This window comes from Ctenopharyngodon idella, chromosome 21, assembly GCF_019924925.1.
Source record: "Ctenopharyngodon idella isolate HZGC_01 chromosome 21, HZGC01, whole genome shotgun sequence".
Taxonomy (NCBI): Eukaryota; Metazoa; Chordata; class Actinopteri; order Cypriniformes; family Xenocyprididae; genus Ctenopharyngodon; species Ctenopharyngodon idella.
Window position 1 is genome coordinate 29870672 of NC_067240.1, and position 20275 is coordinate 29890946.

Genomic DNA, 20275 nt, shown 5'->3' on the forward strand with positions numbered 1-20275 from the left:
CCAGCACTCAAATCTGCAAGGTACCATTGATGTGGAGGTGTATATTGGGATTGTACAGAGACATATACCAAGATGACATCTCTCCTAGGAAGTCCATAGTTATTAGAACAAGACACTGCCAGGTCTCATTCTACACGTGCTACAACAGAGTGGATGTGCTTGACTGCAGTCCAGATCTGTCTCCTACTGAAAATGTTTGGCCCATCATGAAAAGGAGAATCAGACAACAACGATAACGGACTGTTGAGCAGCTGAAGTTTTGTATCAAGTGAGACTGGGCAAAAATTTTGCTTGCAAAAATGTAACAATTCGTATCCTCAATTCCCAAATGATTAACCATATGCAATTAAAAGGAAAGTTGATGTGACACAGTAGTAAACATGTCACATGGAATAAGGAGGATACAATCATGAATGCAGTAATAACAGTTTATTTAGTAAAATCTCAGAAAAAAAATAGCAATGGTCAGATGTTGTGGGTGTAGGTGGAAAGTGTCTCTCTTGATACCACAGAGATTGCAATGGGCAAACCAGTAGAATCCAACAGAAAAAATAATCCAAACCGACTCAGTGAAGATAATCCAGACAGGAATGATGAAAAAGGCAAGAGAGACTCAAACACGGCCAGGACTCACACAACATGAACACACACACTATCTGACAACACAGAGCAAAATGCACAGACATTAAATAGCAAAGTTGGTGCTAATCAGCTCATCAGCAGCAATTACACACTCTCTCTCACACACACACTCTCACACACACACACACACACACACACACACACAGAGGCAGAGTAAGTCAGTGAACCTGTGAACTGTGACAAAACATGCTTCTGTTCTTTTTTGGAGTGTGTTGCAGCCATCAAAATCAAAATTTGTTTATTGTAACCCTTTTGAGTTGTACATTGATATTTTTCATTTCTTTAGTCTGAACAATGCCAGAGACATATCATATCATATCTGTATTTGATTATAAAGGTTGGCTTTCAAACTAAAATTTCCCTTAGTTATTAACTATTACAATTTCCCTTAGTTATTAACTAATTATTAACATAGCGCAGTCAAATTATTTGTTAGATTCACCCACCAATAGAATCGTACATTCAAGATGATTGAGAATGCAGGATATTTAACCAAAAGTGGACAAGTAATTATTTTTTATTCAATGCAAAGAAGCGGCTCTTTGTCTCATCTGTCAAGGCACAGTGTCTGTTTCCGTGTTCAAACAGTATTCAAAGAATACAGTCTGTGCCGACACTATGAAACCCGCCACAGAGACAAGTATGCAAGCTTGCAAGGCCAAATGAGGGTAGACAAAGCGTCAAAGCTAAAGACTGGACTATCAGCTCAGCAGAATACGTTCGTACACCAAACCTAGTTGAACCAGTCATCTGTTCGAGCTAGCTGTCAGGTAGCTAAACTGTTTGCAAGCAGAGGTAGGCCATTCAGTGATAGTGAGTTCGTCAAGAAATGTATGAATGCTGTTGCGGAGGAGGTGTGCCCTGATAAGAAAGACTTCTGAAATGCGGTGAGGCTGTAAGCAAATACAATCACCAGATGAACTGAAGAAATGGGGGATTATATATATGCCCAGCTGAAGGAAGAAGTGCAAGAATTTGAATTTTTTGCATTAGCACTGGATGAAAGCAATGACATGCAGGACACAGCACAGCTGCAGCCCCCCCCCCCCCCCTTTACAAGTCCACTGCCTGATTCACCAGCAAGCACTGTGCCGCAAAGTTCTGAAGTGGGAATCAGTCATGAAGGTGGTGGTGTCATGAATAAACTTCATCAGAGCAAACAGACTTAAACACAGGAAGTTCCAAGCCTTTCTCTCCAAGCTAGAGTCTGTTAACGGAGATATGCTTTACCACATTGAAGTCTGATGGTTAAGCCAGGGCAGAGTTTTGAGGCATTTTTTACGAGCTTCTACCCGAATCAACCCCTTTCTTCTAGCAAAGGGCAAAACTGTCCCGGAACTGATTGACACAGAATGGAAATGGGACCTCGCCTTTTTAACAGATGTGACGGAAATGTCTCAACTTGCAGCTCCAAGGCAAGGGGAAACTAACATGTGACATGTATTTCCATATAAAAGCATTTGAGGTGGTGCAGTGGTGTAAAGCATGTTGCCACTGGACTCTAGAGCAGTGGAGACGTGTTCTCTGGAGTGATGAATCACGCTTCTCTGTCTGGCAATCCGATGGACGAGTCTGGGTTTGGCGGTTGCCAGGAGAACGGTACTTGACTGCATTGTGCCAAGTGTAAAGTTTGGTGGAGGGGGGATTATGGTGTGGGGTTGTTTTTCAGGGGTTGGGCTTGGCCCCTTAATTCCAGTGAAAGGAACTCTTAAAGCTTCAGCATACCAAGACATTTTGGACAATTTCATGCTCCTAACTTTGTGGGAACAGTTTGGGGATGGCCCCTTCCTATTCCAACATGACCAGTGCACAAAGCAAGGTCCATAAAGACATGGATGAGCGAGTTTGGTGTGGAGGCACTTGACTGGCCTGCACAGAGTCCTGACCTCAACCCGATAGAACACTTTTGGGATGAATTAGAGCGGAGACTGTTGCTGCGTTTCCATTACCCTTCAAATTGTGCAAATTGAAATTGCGAATTGAAATTACATTCAATGGAAACACATGAATTTCACAAAAACTCCCAAATATCGCAAAAAAGTTTTTACGCTCACATGAGGTGGTTTTTCAGGCAATTCGAAAAAGGAATATTTCGCAAAACTGCAATGGAAACAGTTCTTTTGCATTTACAGGTCACCTGATGTACAGTCACGTCATCATTCTTTAAAGATAGCGGGGTATGTTTGAACAGAAGACGAGACGGGGGTGCTTTTATTTTCTTATTTATTCATCTCTTTCCTCACGCCACAGCTTCATCCCATAGATGCAACAGATTCAAGAAAAAATACGAGGACGGGGTAATCGAAGGAAATCTTATTTGTATATTGGAATATTCTTGATACCTCGGGATCTTATGTTATTGAAGTTTGACATCTAATATTAATAGTATTAATCTATTAACAATTAATAATTAACATAGTGGCCTAATAGAAACTAATAATATTAGATGTCTATGCACCTATGCATCCTTGCTCATAGCTCCTCAGGAAGCTTTCACACTCCTCGTTTCTCACTTTCTTGCAGTGCATTTATAGCAGAGGTCTTCAACCCTGTTCCTGTTACCCACTGCCCTGCAGAATTTAGCTCCAACCCTAATCAAACACACCTGAAGGAGTTAATCAAGCTCTTCAGCATGTTTGAAAATACCCAAACAGGTGAGCTGAAGCAGGTTCGAAATTTTTATAGAATTTAATTATTTAGAGAATTAAAATGTCCTTCGAGATTTTCTTTGATGGATTGAAAAGCACCCAGGGAAGCATATATGAGGGAGAAGGGCTTCCAGAAGCAGTAGCAAATATTACACTCCAAATAAAGCTCTTAGAAAGAAGTATCTTTTAGAAAATGACTTATCATGAGAGTCTTAGTGGCATAACAATGGTTAATGGAAACGGCATCATTTCGCAATAGTTTTTTTTTTTTCAACATTTAGAAAATATCGCAAAAGTTTTGCACAAATCTGTAATGGAAACGCAGCTTGTGAGCCAGGTCTTCTCGTCCAACATCACTGCCTGACCTCACAAATGCGCTTCTAGAAGAATGGTCAAAAATTCCCATAAACACACTCCTAAACCTTGTGGAAAGCCTTCCAAGAAGAGTTGAGGCTGTTATAGCTAAAAAAGGGTTTGCCAACTCCATATTAAACCCTATGGATTAAGTATGGGATATTATTAAAGTTCATGTGCATGTAAAGGCAGGTGTCCCAAAACTTTTGTCAATATAGTGTATCTCTTGACGAGTAATACTCATTTGTCTGAACGGTGCATAACAAAATAATAAACTAATCTAGCATTTAGAAGGCATAATAAATACATTTAAAATCATAATAAAAGCTCCTCAATAATACTGGTAGTCACTTCGGCCCATGTAATTTTCTGTAACCGACCCAGCTCCTAAAGAAAGGAACAGTTATGTGACCCTCAAAGAAATAAGTTTGGGGACCCCTGCTTTAATCCTAGAGTGAACTTATATCACAAAGCAGTGCTTGTGTGTTTGTTGCAGTACTGTGGTTAATCTCTAGAGGGCAGTTAACTCTGCGGTATGTTGAGTGAGTCATTCAATTTGCTCTCACGATGTTGGCATGAGGTTCCAGTAATTATTTAAATTTGTTACGTATCTTCATTTCAGTGTGTATTTTCTTTTATCAATGTGTATTTCTTTTTAATAAAAGAAATACAATAAAATAAAATAGGGGGCATACGGACATCACAAGAGGTTATAAGAATTAAATCAACACAGTATTACATTTTGACAGTGTAAACAAAATAATACATTTAAAGGTTCTTTACAACAGATTCAAGGATGTTAAACATTTTCGACACCTTTGATTTAAAAGGTTTTGACATTTTCTGAAAAGAAAATCAGAAGAAAAACATATTAAAATTGGGATTACAGTGGATAGTTCTGGCTTTGTGAAGATGAAATTTACCCAGAAGACAAAGCAGTAAAACAGTGTAATCAAGTGTAACATCCTTAAAATGAAAATCAGACAAGAAAATGATAGATTCCATCATTTGTACCAGTTTGTTACAGCAGCAGAAAACTAACATGGTAACTTCTGACCAAAAAGACTTCGAGAATGGGCACTGATAATACAAATGTAAAATTGATTCTTCTTCGATATTGCAAAAGGAACATAAGGAAGATTTTCAGAAAACCTGCTCAAAAATAAATTACAAGGGTAATATCTATGAACAATTCTGAAATTGAGTTCTTTAATTTTACTAGGGATGAAAAGTTTGTGAGGAAAAGTGCATAAGTTATTTAAATTAGAGTTTGGATAACAGATACTCCATTTAGATTGTGCTTTAAGGAGGGATCTTGGAGTTTATGAGCATTTCTAATAAAGAAGTTATTGCATTTATCTAATAAATGAACACAAGTGAAGGAATATTGTTTAAACAGCCATAACTTAAATGTGCTTTAATCAAAGTTTTTAAACTGCCAGAAATACTTTTAATCACCTTATTAAAATCTCTTACTGAAATTGTAGCACCTTTCAAATATACAAAATCAGAAAAAGTTCTTCTTGAGCCCTAATCAGAAACAATATATAAGATTCACCCTTTCCTTGTTACCAGACAGTACATTTTCATTATTCCAAATAAAACGTGTGTGGGGGGAAAAATTAAGAGCAATCTTCCAGGATGTCATGTTGGGTTGCAGGAAGGCAGACACAGACGAAGAAAATCAATTCAAAATACTGGTTTAATAAACAATCCAACACTTCAGTCAGGCAGTCAGGTGCAACACAACATATACGGACTGTGATCGGACAAAGACTGAGTGAACGGGAGGAACTTAAGTAGCAAACATAAGGGTAATTAATGGTACACAGGTGATACAAATGAACTAATGATGAAGACCGGGAAAAACAGACAGGAACACGTGACAATAGAAAACAAACTGAAAGTCCTTAAACTGAAACTAACAGACCCCCCCCCGAGAAGGCGTGGCCTCACGCCGTGGAGGAAAGATGGAGGTGGCTTGGGAGGAGGACAAGGACATGGCAAGGGGCAGGTACCATGGGCAGGCAGACAGATGGAGGACGATGACCAGGGGGGAGTGGACGGAGGTAGCATCCATGGTGGCAAAGGTAGGAGTGGCCAGGTGGATGCGAATGCCGATGATCTGGGCGGCCATGACGGAGCTGCAGTGACGACTCTCTGAGGCAGAGGTAGAGATCCGGAGAGCAGAGGATGAGCTGGTGCGACCGAGGGCGGAGGTGGAGCCTGAGGGAGGGCGGAGCTTGCTGAAGCCAAAGGGGTGGAGGGCCGGAGAGCAGCGGACGGTCCGCAAGTCCGCAGCGGAGGCTTGGCGAAGTCCGACCCAGTGGGAGCCGACCGTCCGAGGGAGCCCGGTGAGTCCGAATGCTCGATGGTCGATGCCAGAGTCAAGGGGAGGAGGAGTGTAGGCGCAGGAGCCAGGTCGACGGGTCGAGGCGGGACGGAGCACAACGAGGCTGGAGGCGGAGCCACGGGCTCATGACGCCCAGGAGGAGTAGGCTCCCAGCAGGACCACGATGTAACCTCGCCACTGAGAAGAGAATGTGGTGACTCAACGGGACTAATGGGAGATGATGATGACTGGGTGACAGGCTTGGCCGGGTTCTGGATCGGGACCGCATGCTCTCTAGACACCTTAAGACGGCTTCCCTCCAATTAAGTCCGGTGGTGTCTGGAAGGTGGATGGTGTTCTGGATCAGGGCCAACTTCCATAACAGGGTGTTGAGGGCTTCATCCGCCAGCACACTGTGGCTGGCCAAAAAACAAAAGTTCATAACAAAAGAAAAAAATGTGTGGCTTTTCTGGGCCACAGTGATGAACTTGGCCCGTTCATCAAAATCAGGCAGTCCGATCATCTGTCACACTGGGTTGCAGGAAGGCAGACACAGACGAAGAGAATAAATCCAAAATACTGGTTTAATAAACAATCCAGCAGGCGGTCAGTCAGTCAGGTGCAACACAACATATACAGACAGTGATCGGACAAAGACTGAGTGAACGGGAGGAACTTAAGTAGCAAACATAACAAGGGTAATTAATGGTACACAGGTGATACAAATGAACTAATGATGAAGACCGGGAAAAACAGACAGGAACACGTGACAATAGAAAACAAACTGAAAGTCCTTGAAAACTGAAACTAACAGACTGACACAGGATTCTAAAGCTTGTTTGTGGAAATTCTAGAGTTTGGTAATTTGCTGCTCTTAAAATTACAAGATAGTGAAAATTTAAGGTCACCACAGTGTTTAAATATTAGGTCAGGGATCCAAAACCAGGGCGATCCATTATTAGAAATACAATTCTTAATCCAGTTAATTTTGAATTTCTGGTTGATAGTTTGAAAATCTAAAGTGTTAAGACCACGCTCCTTGTAACTTCTTACCAAGTCAATAGATTTAATAGTTCTATTATCAATATATAAGGAAAAGAGCAGGGTAAACTCGGCATGATATGCCCTCAGCCTTAGTCAGCAGGACTCTCCCATAAATTGTCAAGTCTCTCTGCAGCCAGCAACATAGTATTTTTTTTTAGTTTTATCTAACCTTGGCTGAAAATTGTAATGACGATGTTCTGAACCTGATCCTCAAATATCGACCCCAAGATATTTTACACAGCGTTTAACTGTAATGCCATCGACAGAAACTTTATCTGAATCATGTACATACAAAATTTCACTTTTTTGGGGATTTACCACCAATCCAGAAACTTTGGAGAAAAGATTAAAATTACTTAGGGCAACAGAGACTTGTGATTCATTTTTAAGAAAGAGACAAGTATTGTCAGCTAACTGACTAATTATTAAAGTATTTTCTCCAGTATTTATGCCTTCAACATTTGAGTGTTTTATATGCAAACTTAATAGCTCGGCGGCCAACAGAAAAAGAAAAGGAGAGATTGGGCTTCCCTGGCGAATACCTCAACCCACAGAAAATCTGGGGGAAGTGCTGGAAGCTAAGGAGACACAACTGTTAATTCCATTATAGAGAGTAGGAATTATTTTAATAAAGGATCTACCAAAACCGAACTTAGAAAGTGCTTCAAAAATAAAGGAATGCTCAACTGTATCGAAAGCTTTATAGAAGTTGATAAACAAAATTAACGCTTCTTCGTTTATAAGTTCAGAATAATCTAGAATATTCTAGAATATCTATTAATCTAATATTATTAGAAATATGTCTACCTTTTAAAAAAACAGATTGAGTGTTAGAAATTATGTCTGCTAAACAAGGTTTGAGCTTTTCAGCATATACAGAAGCCAATAACTTATAACCAGAATTCAAAAGAATGATCGGGTGCCAATTATCTAAAAATTTGTTATCCTTATTAGGCTTGGGTATAAGAGAGATGTGGCCTTGTTTCATTGATTCTGCCAATTCACCTTTTATTGCACAGTCAGTAAGGACTTCATAAAGAAGATGCTTAATAGAGTCCCAAAAGACTTTAAAAATTTAAAGATGCATATTGCATCTCAACACGTGCAGGATAAAAACTGAACAATGATCCGTCACGGGTTGGTGTTTCCAGACTTGGGGCCAAGCCGATGCGAAATATTGACCATGTCCTGAAGTTTGCCTGCAGTGTGTGGAGAAAGGTTCCTGAACAGTTCGATGACTACCATTTTGACGTTTTTCCCTTCGCATTCAGGTATCCCAGCTACACGGAGGTTCCATCTGTGTTTGTAGCTGTCCATACCGCTGCATTTCTCCTTGAGAATTTTATTTTCCTTTTCCAACGTCTCAACCTTTGTTTGCAGAGAGAACACCTTCTCCGTCACATCTTCCACCTGCTTATTCATGGCTTCAAGTGAACAGGTGAGCTTGCAGATTGAAGAAGAATTTTCCTTCATCGATGCCTCGACTAAATGCAGTTTAACCAATGACTCTTCTTGTAACTTGCTGAACTTTTCGATTGCCGATAGCAGCACAGAATTAGATACCGTGTCAGAGGTGTTGGCTTGCGATTTCTTCTGAGCAGGACACTTACTAGGAGTGTAAAGAGAGCCCCCAAATGCATCTTCTAGAAGCCTAGTGTAGTTATATGCTTTTAGTTTATTGCTGTTTGAAGAAGCCTCAACAGAAGCTGTTTCCATATCTTCATCCATGGTTGTAGCAAAAGAGCTTTCACTCTGGCGTAGAAACTAACAAAATAACCATAAAGTGGGTCCAAATAAATATTTTATCAGTCTTAAAAGAATATGTTGAACATCCGCTACAAGTTATAGAAAAAAACTGAACATAGAAATTCAAAGCTTTAAGAACCGCATATAAAAAAGGATTAGAGCGTGATAAAGTTGCTGTTAAACACAGCGCCATCTTGAATCAGCGCCCTGTCACTGAATCAGTCAATGCTTTTGATTATGAGTTTTTCTTTTACAAGCTCTCTGGTTAGTTTAGCTGATTTATGCATTACTTTGAACTTTGCCGTTCATCTTTCTCTATATGTCATAAAAAAAAAAAACAACCAGAGTTATGTATGATGTTTAAGAGTGTATTTTTGTATGTTCAGAAGGTCAAATTGTTATAGAGTTAATTAATTTGTTAATTAAGTTAAAACATTAGTTAATCTGTTTACGGTTGAATGATTTCATCATCTGTGAGTAGGCTATGTATAAGCCCAAGCAGCATGTAGACCCAGGTGGAAAAAAAGTGTACTAAAATACACTTTATTTCAGTACACTTCCATAATGTACTTAAAGTGCTCTATTTTTGCACACTCATTTTGTACTTGATTTACTAAAAATTCTTCTTTAGAAAGTAATCTTAAGAACATCTAAGTGTACTCAACTGTGCTATTTTGAGACACCATGAATATGAACTAAAATGTGCTTTTAACACACTATCTCTGTATTAAAACGTGTATTTAGTTGCCACTCTCAGTACACTTGAACCCATCTTTCACACACTTTTAAATATACTCATCAGACATAAAAAATAGTCATGAATTAGGGCTTAATCATTATAGGGGGATTGGGGTGATTTTGTAGGTGAGTGAATACGCATAGAAAATAATGAACAAATTACAAGCATAGATAAATATAATAGAACAAAGATACAAATTAAATAAATAGTGCTTTATATTTTTCAGGTAAGTCTAGCAGTATTCAGGTACAGAAATTGAATAATCAAATGTAAAATAACACTGCATAGTCTCACTGTATAAATGAAAGATAATTAATCTGTGTTAAAACTACAAACGTGATTTTTCTATTTATTTTGTTGTTTGATTAACATTCATGAAACAGAAAGTGCTGTGGCAAATTCGATGTTCCTTCAATTCTGGTCTCAAAGAAAACTCTCAGAGTCGAATCTCCAGGTCCCTTTATTGACAAGCAACAAAGTGAGATGCCAGCTCCACATCTGAATCTCTCTAGCCAGGGCACAGTTTTTATACATCTTACTTGTAACAGTGTAAGATCCACGCCTACAGTTCTTTTCCATGATCTCAATTACAGGTGCTCTCCTCCCTTTCTCTTCCTGGAGTCTCCCAAGTACTCCCCAACATTTTCACCACAGTCACTTTACCAATTAAACTGCAGGTGTTGCTTATGCAAGAGATAATTCTCTTTGTAAGGGTGGCCGACTGCCAACTACTGTACATCTTTTGACTTAATCTCTAGTGGTGGAATTCTGCCAATTGATGGTCAACCCTTTCTCATAGGCAAAATGAATCATTGTATCAAAAACAATCAACACTCCCTGGAGGCAAGAAGCCTTCACGTGACACCCTTAATAATGATCTTATTCATTTCACATCCTCCTGTTGTCTGGTGGAAAACTACCAGCAAAATATGCTTAGTGGCCAAGCTAACTTCTCAGATACATTTGAGCCTTACAGTCACGTAGGCCAAGAGGCCTCAGAGCACTTCTGGCTTTTATAGTAAGCAAACTAATTCTACAATTGTTTTCTTTAAGATAGATAAAATACTTCATCAAAAGCTGCAGGGGCTTCTGTCACTTTTAGAGCGAATGACTGGATCCAAAATACTGTTACACATCCATTTTATTTCTCAATTGTTTCGTTCACCTAATCCATAATCAGCTGATTACAAGGATACTCGATCTTTTATGTGCAGTTTTGCATGTATGTGTCCGTTCAGGCACATTCGGTATTCACATGCATCTGCGTCTCTCTCTCTCTCTCTCTCTCTCTCTCTCTGTGTGTGTGTGTGTGTGTGTGTGTGTGTGCCGCATGTTCAGAATTTGAGTTCTCTTTCAAGTCTTCATGCTCTCACATGGTTTGAAATCTCTTGAATGATTCAACTGACCGGACTTAAAACACATTCAAACGATAAACTTCCATTTTATGATGGTAAAATTTAGCAAATAATCAGAGAATCACCACATGTGTTTCAAACCGTGGTGTCTGGTCCGTACAGATTAACAATCCCTACAGACATCACACATCCGTCAATGTGACTATCGCGGAGGCACACATCATGATTTCAATGTTAAAACAATATATCGTGCAGCCCTATTATGAATTATTTAAAATGTAACAATAATATATAATAAATATATACAAAATGTATTAATAATGTATTTCCCAAATATTTTTAGACATTAAATAATTCATTTCAAATGTATTGTAACTATGTTAATATTCCCTTTATATGATGTAGTTAAGTATGTATTATTGGTGTTTTACTTGTAATTAATACATTTCTACTGTATTTTTCATGAAAATCCAATAAAATAGAACTTAGTGATAGTATATATAAAACATCCACTAAAATTGTATGTAAAGCGTTCATAGCTGTCACAGGTTTGGTGGCTGTAATGAAGCGCACCACGAAGGAGATCCTTAGGAAAACCTTTAATGTAACTCAAAACACAAACAAGAGAATATACAACCACTGTAACTCAAACAGGAACAATCCAGTAGTGATGTGACATTTGACACTGAAGCTTTGAAGATTGTATCAAAAAAACGAAACATCTCACAGTGAAGCACTGTACCAGAGCATGATTTGTTTTGCCATAATCACATGATCTGTGATATCCGAAGCTTCGTTTTCGCACACAACCACGTGACTGCTTCAAATTCTGATTCAAATAACGTGAACCCTTGTCAAGTGTATGGGGTTAGATTCCTGGCTAAAGTATTGCGGTCACGGATCACAAAATAATAAGCGTGAATCAAAAATTTAAAAACACATGTAAAAATATATAACACAAACTTAATAAAATAATGCAAAATTATCCAAATGGCAAAGAACGTGGTCACGGATCAAAATATAAGAAGCGTGAATCGAAAAATTAAAAGCGCATTTAAAAACAATAACTAGCATGAATCGAAACTTTAAACAGATTAAAAATGATATTGCACAAATCTTAAACTTGTACGCTTTTGTACACTGTACGCTTGTGCTGTTTTGTGCTGCGTTTCCAAATGTTGCAGTCCGAGTTTCATGTAAATTAGGCCGGGCTTAAGCGTCACCATTGGTCCACTAGTTCTAGATTGACAGCTCCTCCTCTAGCAAAGCGTACAAAAGAGTAAAATATGAGCAGAAAATGAAAGAGAGCACAAATTACAGAGTAATAAAAGCAAGGAAGACAACTTTTAAGAACACAAACACAAGTTTAAGATTTGTGCAATATCATTTTTAATCTGTATAAAGTTTCGATTCATGCTTATTTTTTTTTTTGTGCTTTTAATTTTTCGATTCACACTTAATATATTTCGATCCGTGACCACGTTCTTTGCCATTCTGATCATTTTGCATTATTTTTTTAAGTTTGTGTTATATATTTTTACGTGTTTTTAAATTTTTGATTCACGCTTATTTTTTGATCTGTGACCGCAATACTATCTAACCCCATACAAGTGTCATTCGCTTTTTTGATAAGAATAAATCATAATACGAACAAATATTTACTTGTGTAGTTTTGCACATGTTCAGTTTGTATTTATTCTCAGTTCATAAGTACTTCAACTGACCATTCTATGATAATCTTTGTTTATTTTAATAATAAATGCCTAAGCTTGCTTATTTTTTCCCCCCAGAAATGTATTCACAGACTTATTTTAATTGTAAGTAAAATGACACATAAAAGACTATTTTTTATATAGACTAATTATTTTCATTGTTTTATATGCTTTTCATATCACAAACTGATTTATTACTTGAAACAGTCCAAAAATGGCTGGGTCGTCTGGGATACAAAGGCAGCTTTTTCCACTTTTTGACCACAAGATGTCGTTAGGCCTCTACTGCAACTGTCTTCAGTTCCTGCTTGTTCTTGGGGCATGTTCCCTTCAGTTTTGTCTTCAGCAAGTGAAATGCATGCTCAATTGGATTCAGGTCAGGTGATTGACTTGGCCATTGCATAACATTCCACTTCTTTCCCTTAAAAAACTCTTTGGTTGCTTTCGCAGTATGCTTCGGGTCATTGTCCATCTGCACTGTGAAGCGCCGTCCAATGAGTTCTGAAGCATTTGGCTGAATATGAGCAGATAATATTGCCCGAAACACTTCAGAATTCATCCTGCTGCTTTTGTCAGCAGTCACATCATCAATAAATACAAGAGAACCAGTTCCATTGGCAGCCATACATGCCCACGCCATGACACTACCACCACCATGCTTCACTGATGAGGTGGTATGCTTTGGATCATGAGCAGTTCCTTTCCTTCTCCATACTCTTCTCTTCCCATCACTCTGGTACAAGTTGATCTTGGTCTCATCTGTCCATAGGATGTTGTTCCAGAACTGTGAAGGCTTTTTTAGATATTGTTTGGCAAACTGTAATCTGGCCTTCCTGTTTTTGAGGCTCACCAATGGTTTACATCTTGTGGTGAACCCTCTGTATTCACTCTGGTGAAGTCTTCTCTTGATTGTTGACTTTGACACACATACACCTACCTCCTGGAGAGTGTTCTTGATCTGGCCAACTGTTGTGAAGGGTGTTTTCTTCACCAGGGAAAGAATTCTTCGGTCATCCACCACAGTTGTTTTCCGTAGTCTTCCGGGTCTTTTGGTGTTGCTGAGCTCACCGGTGCGTTCTTTCTTTTTAAGGATGTTCCAAACAGTTGATTTGGCCACACCTAAAGTTTTTGCTATCTCTCTGATGGGTTTGTTTTGTTTTTTTCAGCCTAATGATGGCTTGCTTCACTGATAGTGACAGCTCTTTGGATCTCATATTGAGAGTTGACAGCAACAGTTTCCAAATGCAAATAGCACACTTGAAATGAACTCTGAACCTTTTATCTGCTCCTTGTAAATGGGATAATGAGGGAATAACACACACCTGGCCATGGAACAGCTGAGCAGCCAATTGTCCCATTACTTTTGGTCCCTTAAAAAGTGGGAGGCACATATACAAACTATTGTAATTCCTACACCGTTCACCTGATTTGGATGTAAATACCCTCAAATTAAAGCTAAAAGTCTGCGGTTAAAGCACATCTTGTTTGTTTCATTTCAAATCCATTGTGGTGGTGTATAGAGCCAAAAAGATTAGAATTCTGTCGATGTCCCAATATTTATGGACCTGACTGTATATTTTTTAAGAAAATCAATTTAATTTAATCTTAGGATTACTATATTAAAGTCTACTAAGATTGAACTAATTTGAAGAGCATTCAAAGCACACATCTAATAAATACACTAATAAAACTCTGTATATTTTTGTGGTAGTATACTTTATTTCAGTGCACTAAAAATCAATTTAAGTATTAGTGGTATTTAGTATGCTTTTTTTAAGTGCACTGAAGTACTACTGAAGTAGAAATATACTTTAAATTAGTGTATTTATAGTGTATATAACTTTTACAATGTTATTTAGCACACAAAATAAGAATGTACTATAAATGTACTTGCTTGTATTTAGTGCATTCAAGTATACTTTATTTTTACCTGGGGAAGCATGTCTGAACCTTAGACTGGACCTGTCAATCATGTCATGGATTAAGTCTCTCTTTCTTCCTGTTTATCTGAACTGAGAGACTGAAGAGTGTCATTTTTCTCTACAGGTTGTATGGTTGTGGTGTCAAAGATGAAGGTTGTGCTGCTCTGGCTTCAGCTCTGAGATCAAACCCCTCACACCTGACAGAACTGTACCTGTTTGGAAATAATCTAAGAGACTCAGATGTGAAGCCGCTCTCTGATCTGAAGGATGATCCACGTTATAAACTGGAGATGCTTGTGTGAGTAGTGATGACTAAAAATGATTGAATTTTAATTGAAAGTTAATATAGTTTCTCCTTTTTAGGTTACTTTCTTGGTAATATTTACACACTATAAACATGTTTAATAAGAGTTTGATTCCATTTATAGATAGAATTAAGTAAGACAACACAATATTTCTCTTGTATCATTGACTGTTTACATGAACTCTCATAATGAGATCGTAATGAGATTTAGTCATGTAAATACAATACTTAAATTAAATTGATTTGAATAAGCTCATAATTGTAGTAACCATAATATTAGTAAAATATGTGCCGTATGTGTATTTTAATTGCTGTGAACAGGCATGTAAACACCTGAAGGGATAGTTCACCCAAAAATGACAATTAAGTCATCATTTACTCACTCTTGTGTTGTTCTGATGCCCTTCATTCCTTTCCAGACCATAACAGGAGAAATTTAAAGAAATGTCCTGCTCATGCTCATCCATACAACATTTCTTTAAAATTCTTAATTTTCATTTTTTGGATCAACTATCCTTTTATAAACTAATACACATGTGCTTATATGTTTTCATGTTCATCACAGCGTCAAATAACCATCCAATACATCCATAGAAATGTGTTTTGCATTTGACCTAAGTATATTAAAACAGTGTCCGGTAACACTCTATGAGAGTTCATCATTTGTGCTGAGCACTGGGTTGTGGATAATGGTGGTAAAAATAACCACACTTCTTAGTGAATAGTCAGAATGATGAAAATTGCAATTAAGTCCTTACTCTGATTGTTGAAAATAATCACATTATTGGTACATTTATAAATGTAGTCATTGTCTTTTTATTCCTGAAATTATGTATTTTGAATGTCATTTGCAATAGAAGATAATGGTAAAATATTTATTACTAGTTTCATTGTCATAAATAAAACTGATCCAATGACAGAAAGAGGACAGTCATACAGGATTATGGGTAAGGGTCAAGGGTCATCATTCATGGTTTGGATGCAAAATCAAAATCTGAATGGTTAAAAAGATATTTAAAAATTGTACATCACAGTGTTATTTTATTATCTCAGACTAATAGTGCAGATAGTGTGTTTTAGTTGTTCAGTGGATCATTTGACTGACTGTGTTTTACTCACAGGTTTAGATAGTTTGACCTTCTCTGGATCAGCTGATGGAGAATAAAGAGCCACTACAGACACATCACATTCAACAGAATCAACACACACAAACCCATAGTGATCATCACACAAGGAAACCTTTTGTGTACTGCTTATTAACAGTTAGTAAGGTAGTTGTTGTAGCGCTTAAGTTCAGACATTGGGTAGTAGAATAAGGTCATGCAGAATAAGCCATTGATATGTGCTTTATAAGTACTAATAAACAGCCAATATTCAGGCTAATAAGTAGTTAGTTAAAAGTGATAATTGATCCCATACTAAAGTGTTACCTGTTTTTCTTTATAACTCTACATACTTCTAAGAAATGTTTATGGGCAGGTTTAAAGTTTTCAGTTGGATTAGCAGCTCAAAATATCTTTTTTAATGCTATATTGTTACTAAAACTGTAATTTTCCTTCACATTTTTGACCTTTACATTTTATATTCTTGTTATATTCTCCATAAAAGGGTTATTTTTGGGTTTAGGGATATAACATTTTATCTATAAAGTGGTAAAAGGGAAATTATACAGATATCTTTATGATATAAAAGAGTTGTACATCTTTTAAATTTTTTTAAATGTATGTCTTGTTTAAATCATGTCATTAACTCTTTTTATACTTCTCTAGGCTTTGTATCAGTATGAAGTCTTGTTTCATGTTTCTGTCAGTTTTCTGAGCAGTCTCGTTGTTCCTGGTTCTGATCTCTGCCTTGTCTTGGATTTCTCGTCTTGTCTATGAAGTTTTATGTTCGTGTGAACTTATAACTTGTGCTTTGACCCTCTGCCTGGTTTTGAACTATTTGAATTTGGATTGTATTCTTTCATTAAACTGCATGTGGATCCTCACTTTCTGTGCTCAGTGCTGTCCTTTCATAACAAATGTCCTTGTTAAATTAATCATTAATTATAGTGTGTTCGTGCTTAACTAATGCATAATTCTGGACCCTTAAAATAAAGTGTTACCAAATGTTTTAAACAGAATTCAGATGTTTGTATCTGCAGTGGTGTTCTCTCAGCACTAAATACATAAAGACTTAATAAGCTATTTATTTTCAAACTTAAACATTTTTACATTTTAATCTGGACTACAACATGCCCTAGAAATTGAATAAAAATGTTTTGATTCTTTATTATTGTTTGATCACACTTTACATTAAAACATACAACATGCATTAAAATAAACTGACAATGAAAAATACTTCTAAAGCACTTATTAATCTTAATTAATTTCAACAAAACAAAAAGTTGTAAGTGTATTATTTAATGGACCTGATCTAACATGAACTAACAGTTGTATTTTTTTACCTAATGTTAATAATGAATAACTTCTGTAACAAATATAGCTTTTGCTCATTGTTAGTTAGTTAACAAACATTAACTAATGAGACCTTATTGTAAAGTGTTACCTATTGTTCCTTATAATTCTATATAATTTGTAATACTAGCTGTTTCTAGAAGCCTGTTCTGGTATAGTTCTCGGTCCTTGTGTTCCTCCTCGAAGGCTCCTCAGGGTTAATGTCAGCCGCTGAGACACTGATCTCTTCAGCAGGAGGAGTGGGCATTCGTTCAAATGTGTCGCAAAGTGTCCTCTAGAGGACGCAGTGCGAGTTCTCATTCGAAAGGGAACGTCTCCGGTTACGCATGTAACCATGATTCCCTGAGAAGAGGAACGGGATGGGGTGTGCAGCGGAGCCAATATCTGCATCTATATCTGTAACAATCTCAAAATTTCTAACAATCTCTAAAACCTCGCTCTTGCCACCATGTTTCCAACACTTGGCCCCGCCTTAACGCAATGATTGACAGGGCAGGGATGTGATCAGCTCGAAATGCATTTTCAAATCCACATTGAATTTCGTTACATTCATTGCGGGACATTTAATGAAATGTGAGTGTAAATGCAATTAAGAAAAATAACATTTTGCTACAATTTTTGCTTGAACATGTTAAACATATACTGTATAATCATTTCTGTAATACATTTTTATTTTAATTTTGCAACTTATAAAGCATTAAAATATAATTTTAAATGATATGCTAAAACTAGTGTAGGAAATAGCAAATGTAAATTATCATTTTTCTCCAAACATTGCACATATGGGAATGGAAAATGTAAATTTAAATACAGAAATGCATTGCCATTTTACATATTTGCCATTTTGCATATTACATTTCAAATTGAATATTGCTAAACGTGTGCTTCTATAATGATGTAGTATTTTAGTCAATATTACTCCTGTCAAGCTCTGACACACTCACACACTCATTATTGAGTAGTGATTTTAGAGGTTTATGTATCGCGCTATGATCCTCTGGCTCACCAGTTATCCAGCAAACACGAGGAGTGACTGTTTCAGCCTCAGACGAATATTATTATGTATATAATATTATTATCATTATCTGTTATTTGTTTTGAAGCCATTATCCATGCCTTTTTCTGAATAATGTATTTGGCTTCGGGCACACCCCTAAATGAGATACTGTGTCTTCATGCCATGCTTCAGGTATTCCAGTGCAGGTCTCCTTCAGGCAAAGTGATGACGTGTTCTACAGGTGTCCCTTTATACTCACGGTTGCAACAGTAGTACGTCATATGCTGTCGCCGGCCAATGTCAATTTCATTGTAGTTTTTTTCACACGTGCTTCAGACACCGGTCATGCCGGAGAGTCCTCTAGGGGATGCAGCATTTTTTTTTCCCTTCTGAGACCTGAGACTGTTTTTTTCTTGCTATATTAAATGGAATTGTGTAATATCCATTACAATACAGATCATAATTATAAGATGAACGAGTGACTTCAGAAGACATCACAATCACAGGTGATCTCATCTCTTTAAACTGGGCAGTTGTTTGTTGTCTATTCTCCACACGAGGCGACGCATGCATGATTTTTTTGTCTGTTCTGTTTGTTTCAGCTGGATTTGACTGTTCTGTCTGCTCAAAGGTTGTCTGTTCAGATGAAATAGATATTCATTTGCTCGTGTGTTTCTCCAAACACAGACTCCATTATAACGGTAAGAACAGCCTTCACTATCACACACTGATCTCAGGTCAGTCTCTTTCTGTCCAGTTAGATCAGTCGTCTGTTCCTGCAATCTTGAGCTCTCAAACAGAGTTGAAGATGCTGAAAAATATCTGGAAAAAAATAAACCCTGAATGTAATATTTCATCTATATCATGCTGGAGCAGCTCTCAGCTCCACTGACAAACTTGTTTCTGTCCTCACAGTCTGTTTTAATGCTGATGTGTTTGTTGTAGAACAGCGCCCCCATGTGACATCAGCTGACTACTGCTGCTCTGAGCTTCTCTGATGCTGATAGTGATGTTGTGATGTTTCTCTTTCTGTAGATGATGTTTTGTCCCGGGACTCTGGTGAGTTCTCTATATGTCTGGATGACGTTCCTAAAACCTGCTGTGCCGAATCTAAACTAACGTGTGTACTGAGCACAGTTCTGAGAACAGACCTGAAGGCTGTTTAAGAGTAATCTAGCCGCCATCTTTACCCAGAGATTCAAGTTGCATTTCTTGATGCAGCGTCAGACCGTGTTAAGTGAAAACAGTTTTCCAAAGGGTTTTCCTGAGCACGTGGATATATTTAACACAGCAGCATGATGGTTTTTCATGCAGTGCCATCTGAGAGGTCAAAGGTCATACACATTCAACAGAGGTCTCCTGCCTTGCCCTACATGTACTGAGATTTCTCTAGATTCCCTGAATCTTTTCACAATATTATTTATGGCAGTTGGTGAAAGACCTAAATTCTTTATGATTTTGCATTGAGAAATGTGATTTTTGATTTGTTTGACATTTCTCTCATGAAATTTGGCACAAAGTGGTGAGCCATGACCCATCTTGGCTTGCAAAGACTGAGAATCTCCCTTTACACCCAATCACGACCCTCACCTGTTACCAGTTCACCTGCTCACTGTGAACTCATTGTTTCAGAAGAGTTTAACTTGGATATTCTGTAATCTTGCTGTCTTACCCATGAAGCTCTTTAGAGATCAGATGCTGGACTACAGTATTACTGCTTCATGTCCAGAAACGAGTTCATGAATTTCATAAATAAAAAAAAAAAATTAAAAAAAAGGACATTGTGTTGGACTGATTTATCGAAAGGTACGTTTTGGTTTTATATAAAATAGAGCAACATAATGTCACCAGAAGGAAGAAACATTTTCTATACACTTATATCAAGTGACTACATTTATATGCGTTAAATTCGTTTCATGACAGCCACCATTTAAATGTTTAGGCCTATATAAAAAAAAACATAATTATGTCATTAAAAATGTATTATAATGTTATTATAAAATCTTCCTTATGTGTAACTAATA

The 20275-nt window shown here is 37.4% G+C and overlaps 1 protein-coding gene across 10 annotated transcripts in view; it reads left to right on the forward strand.

Moving 5' to 3' along the window:
- LOC127503203 (NLR family CARD domain-containing protein 3-like) overlaps positions 1–16785 on the forward strand; it is a 58522-nt gene extending 41737 nt beyond the window's left edge. For 5 of the 10 annotated variants that reach the window (XM_051876699.1, XM_051876698.1, XM_051876701.1 and 2 more), the window contains 4 exons: positions 3166–3296; positions 8401–8458; positions 14619–14792; positions 15920–16785. In XM_051876699.1, coding sequence (XP_051732659.1) covers positions 3166–3296; positions 8401–8458; positions 14619–14792; positions 15920–15929 — 373 coding nt within the window. In that variant the 3' untranslated portion in view covers positions 15930–16785. Of the gene's footprint in view, positions 1–3165; positions 3297–8171; positions 8284–8400; positions 8459–14618; positions 14793–15919 lie in introns of those variants that run through there. The other 5 variants (XR_007927042.1, XR_007927043.1, XM_051876704.1 and 2 more) reach the window with 5 other exon arrangements.
- Positions 16786–20275: the final 3490 nt, after the last annotated feature.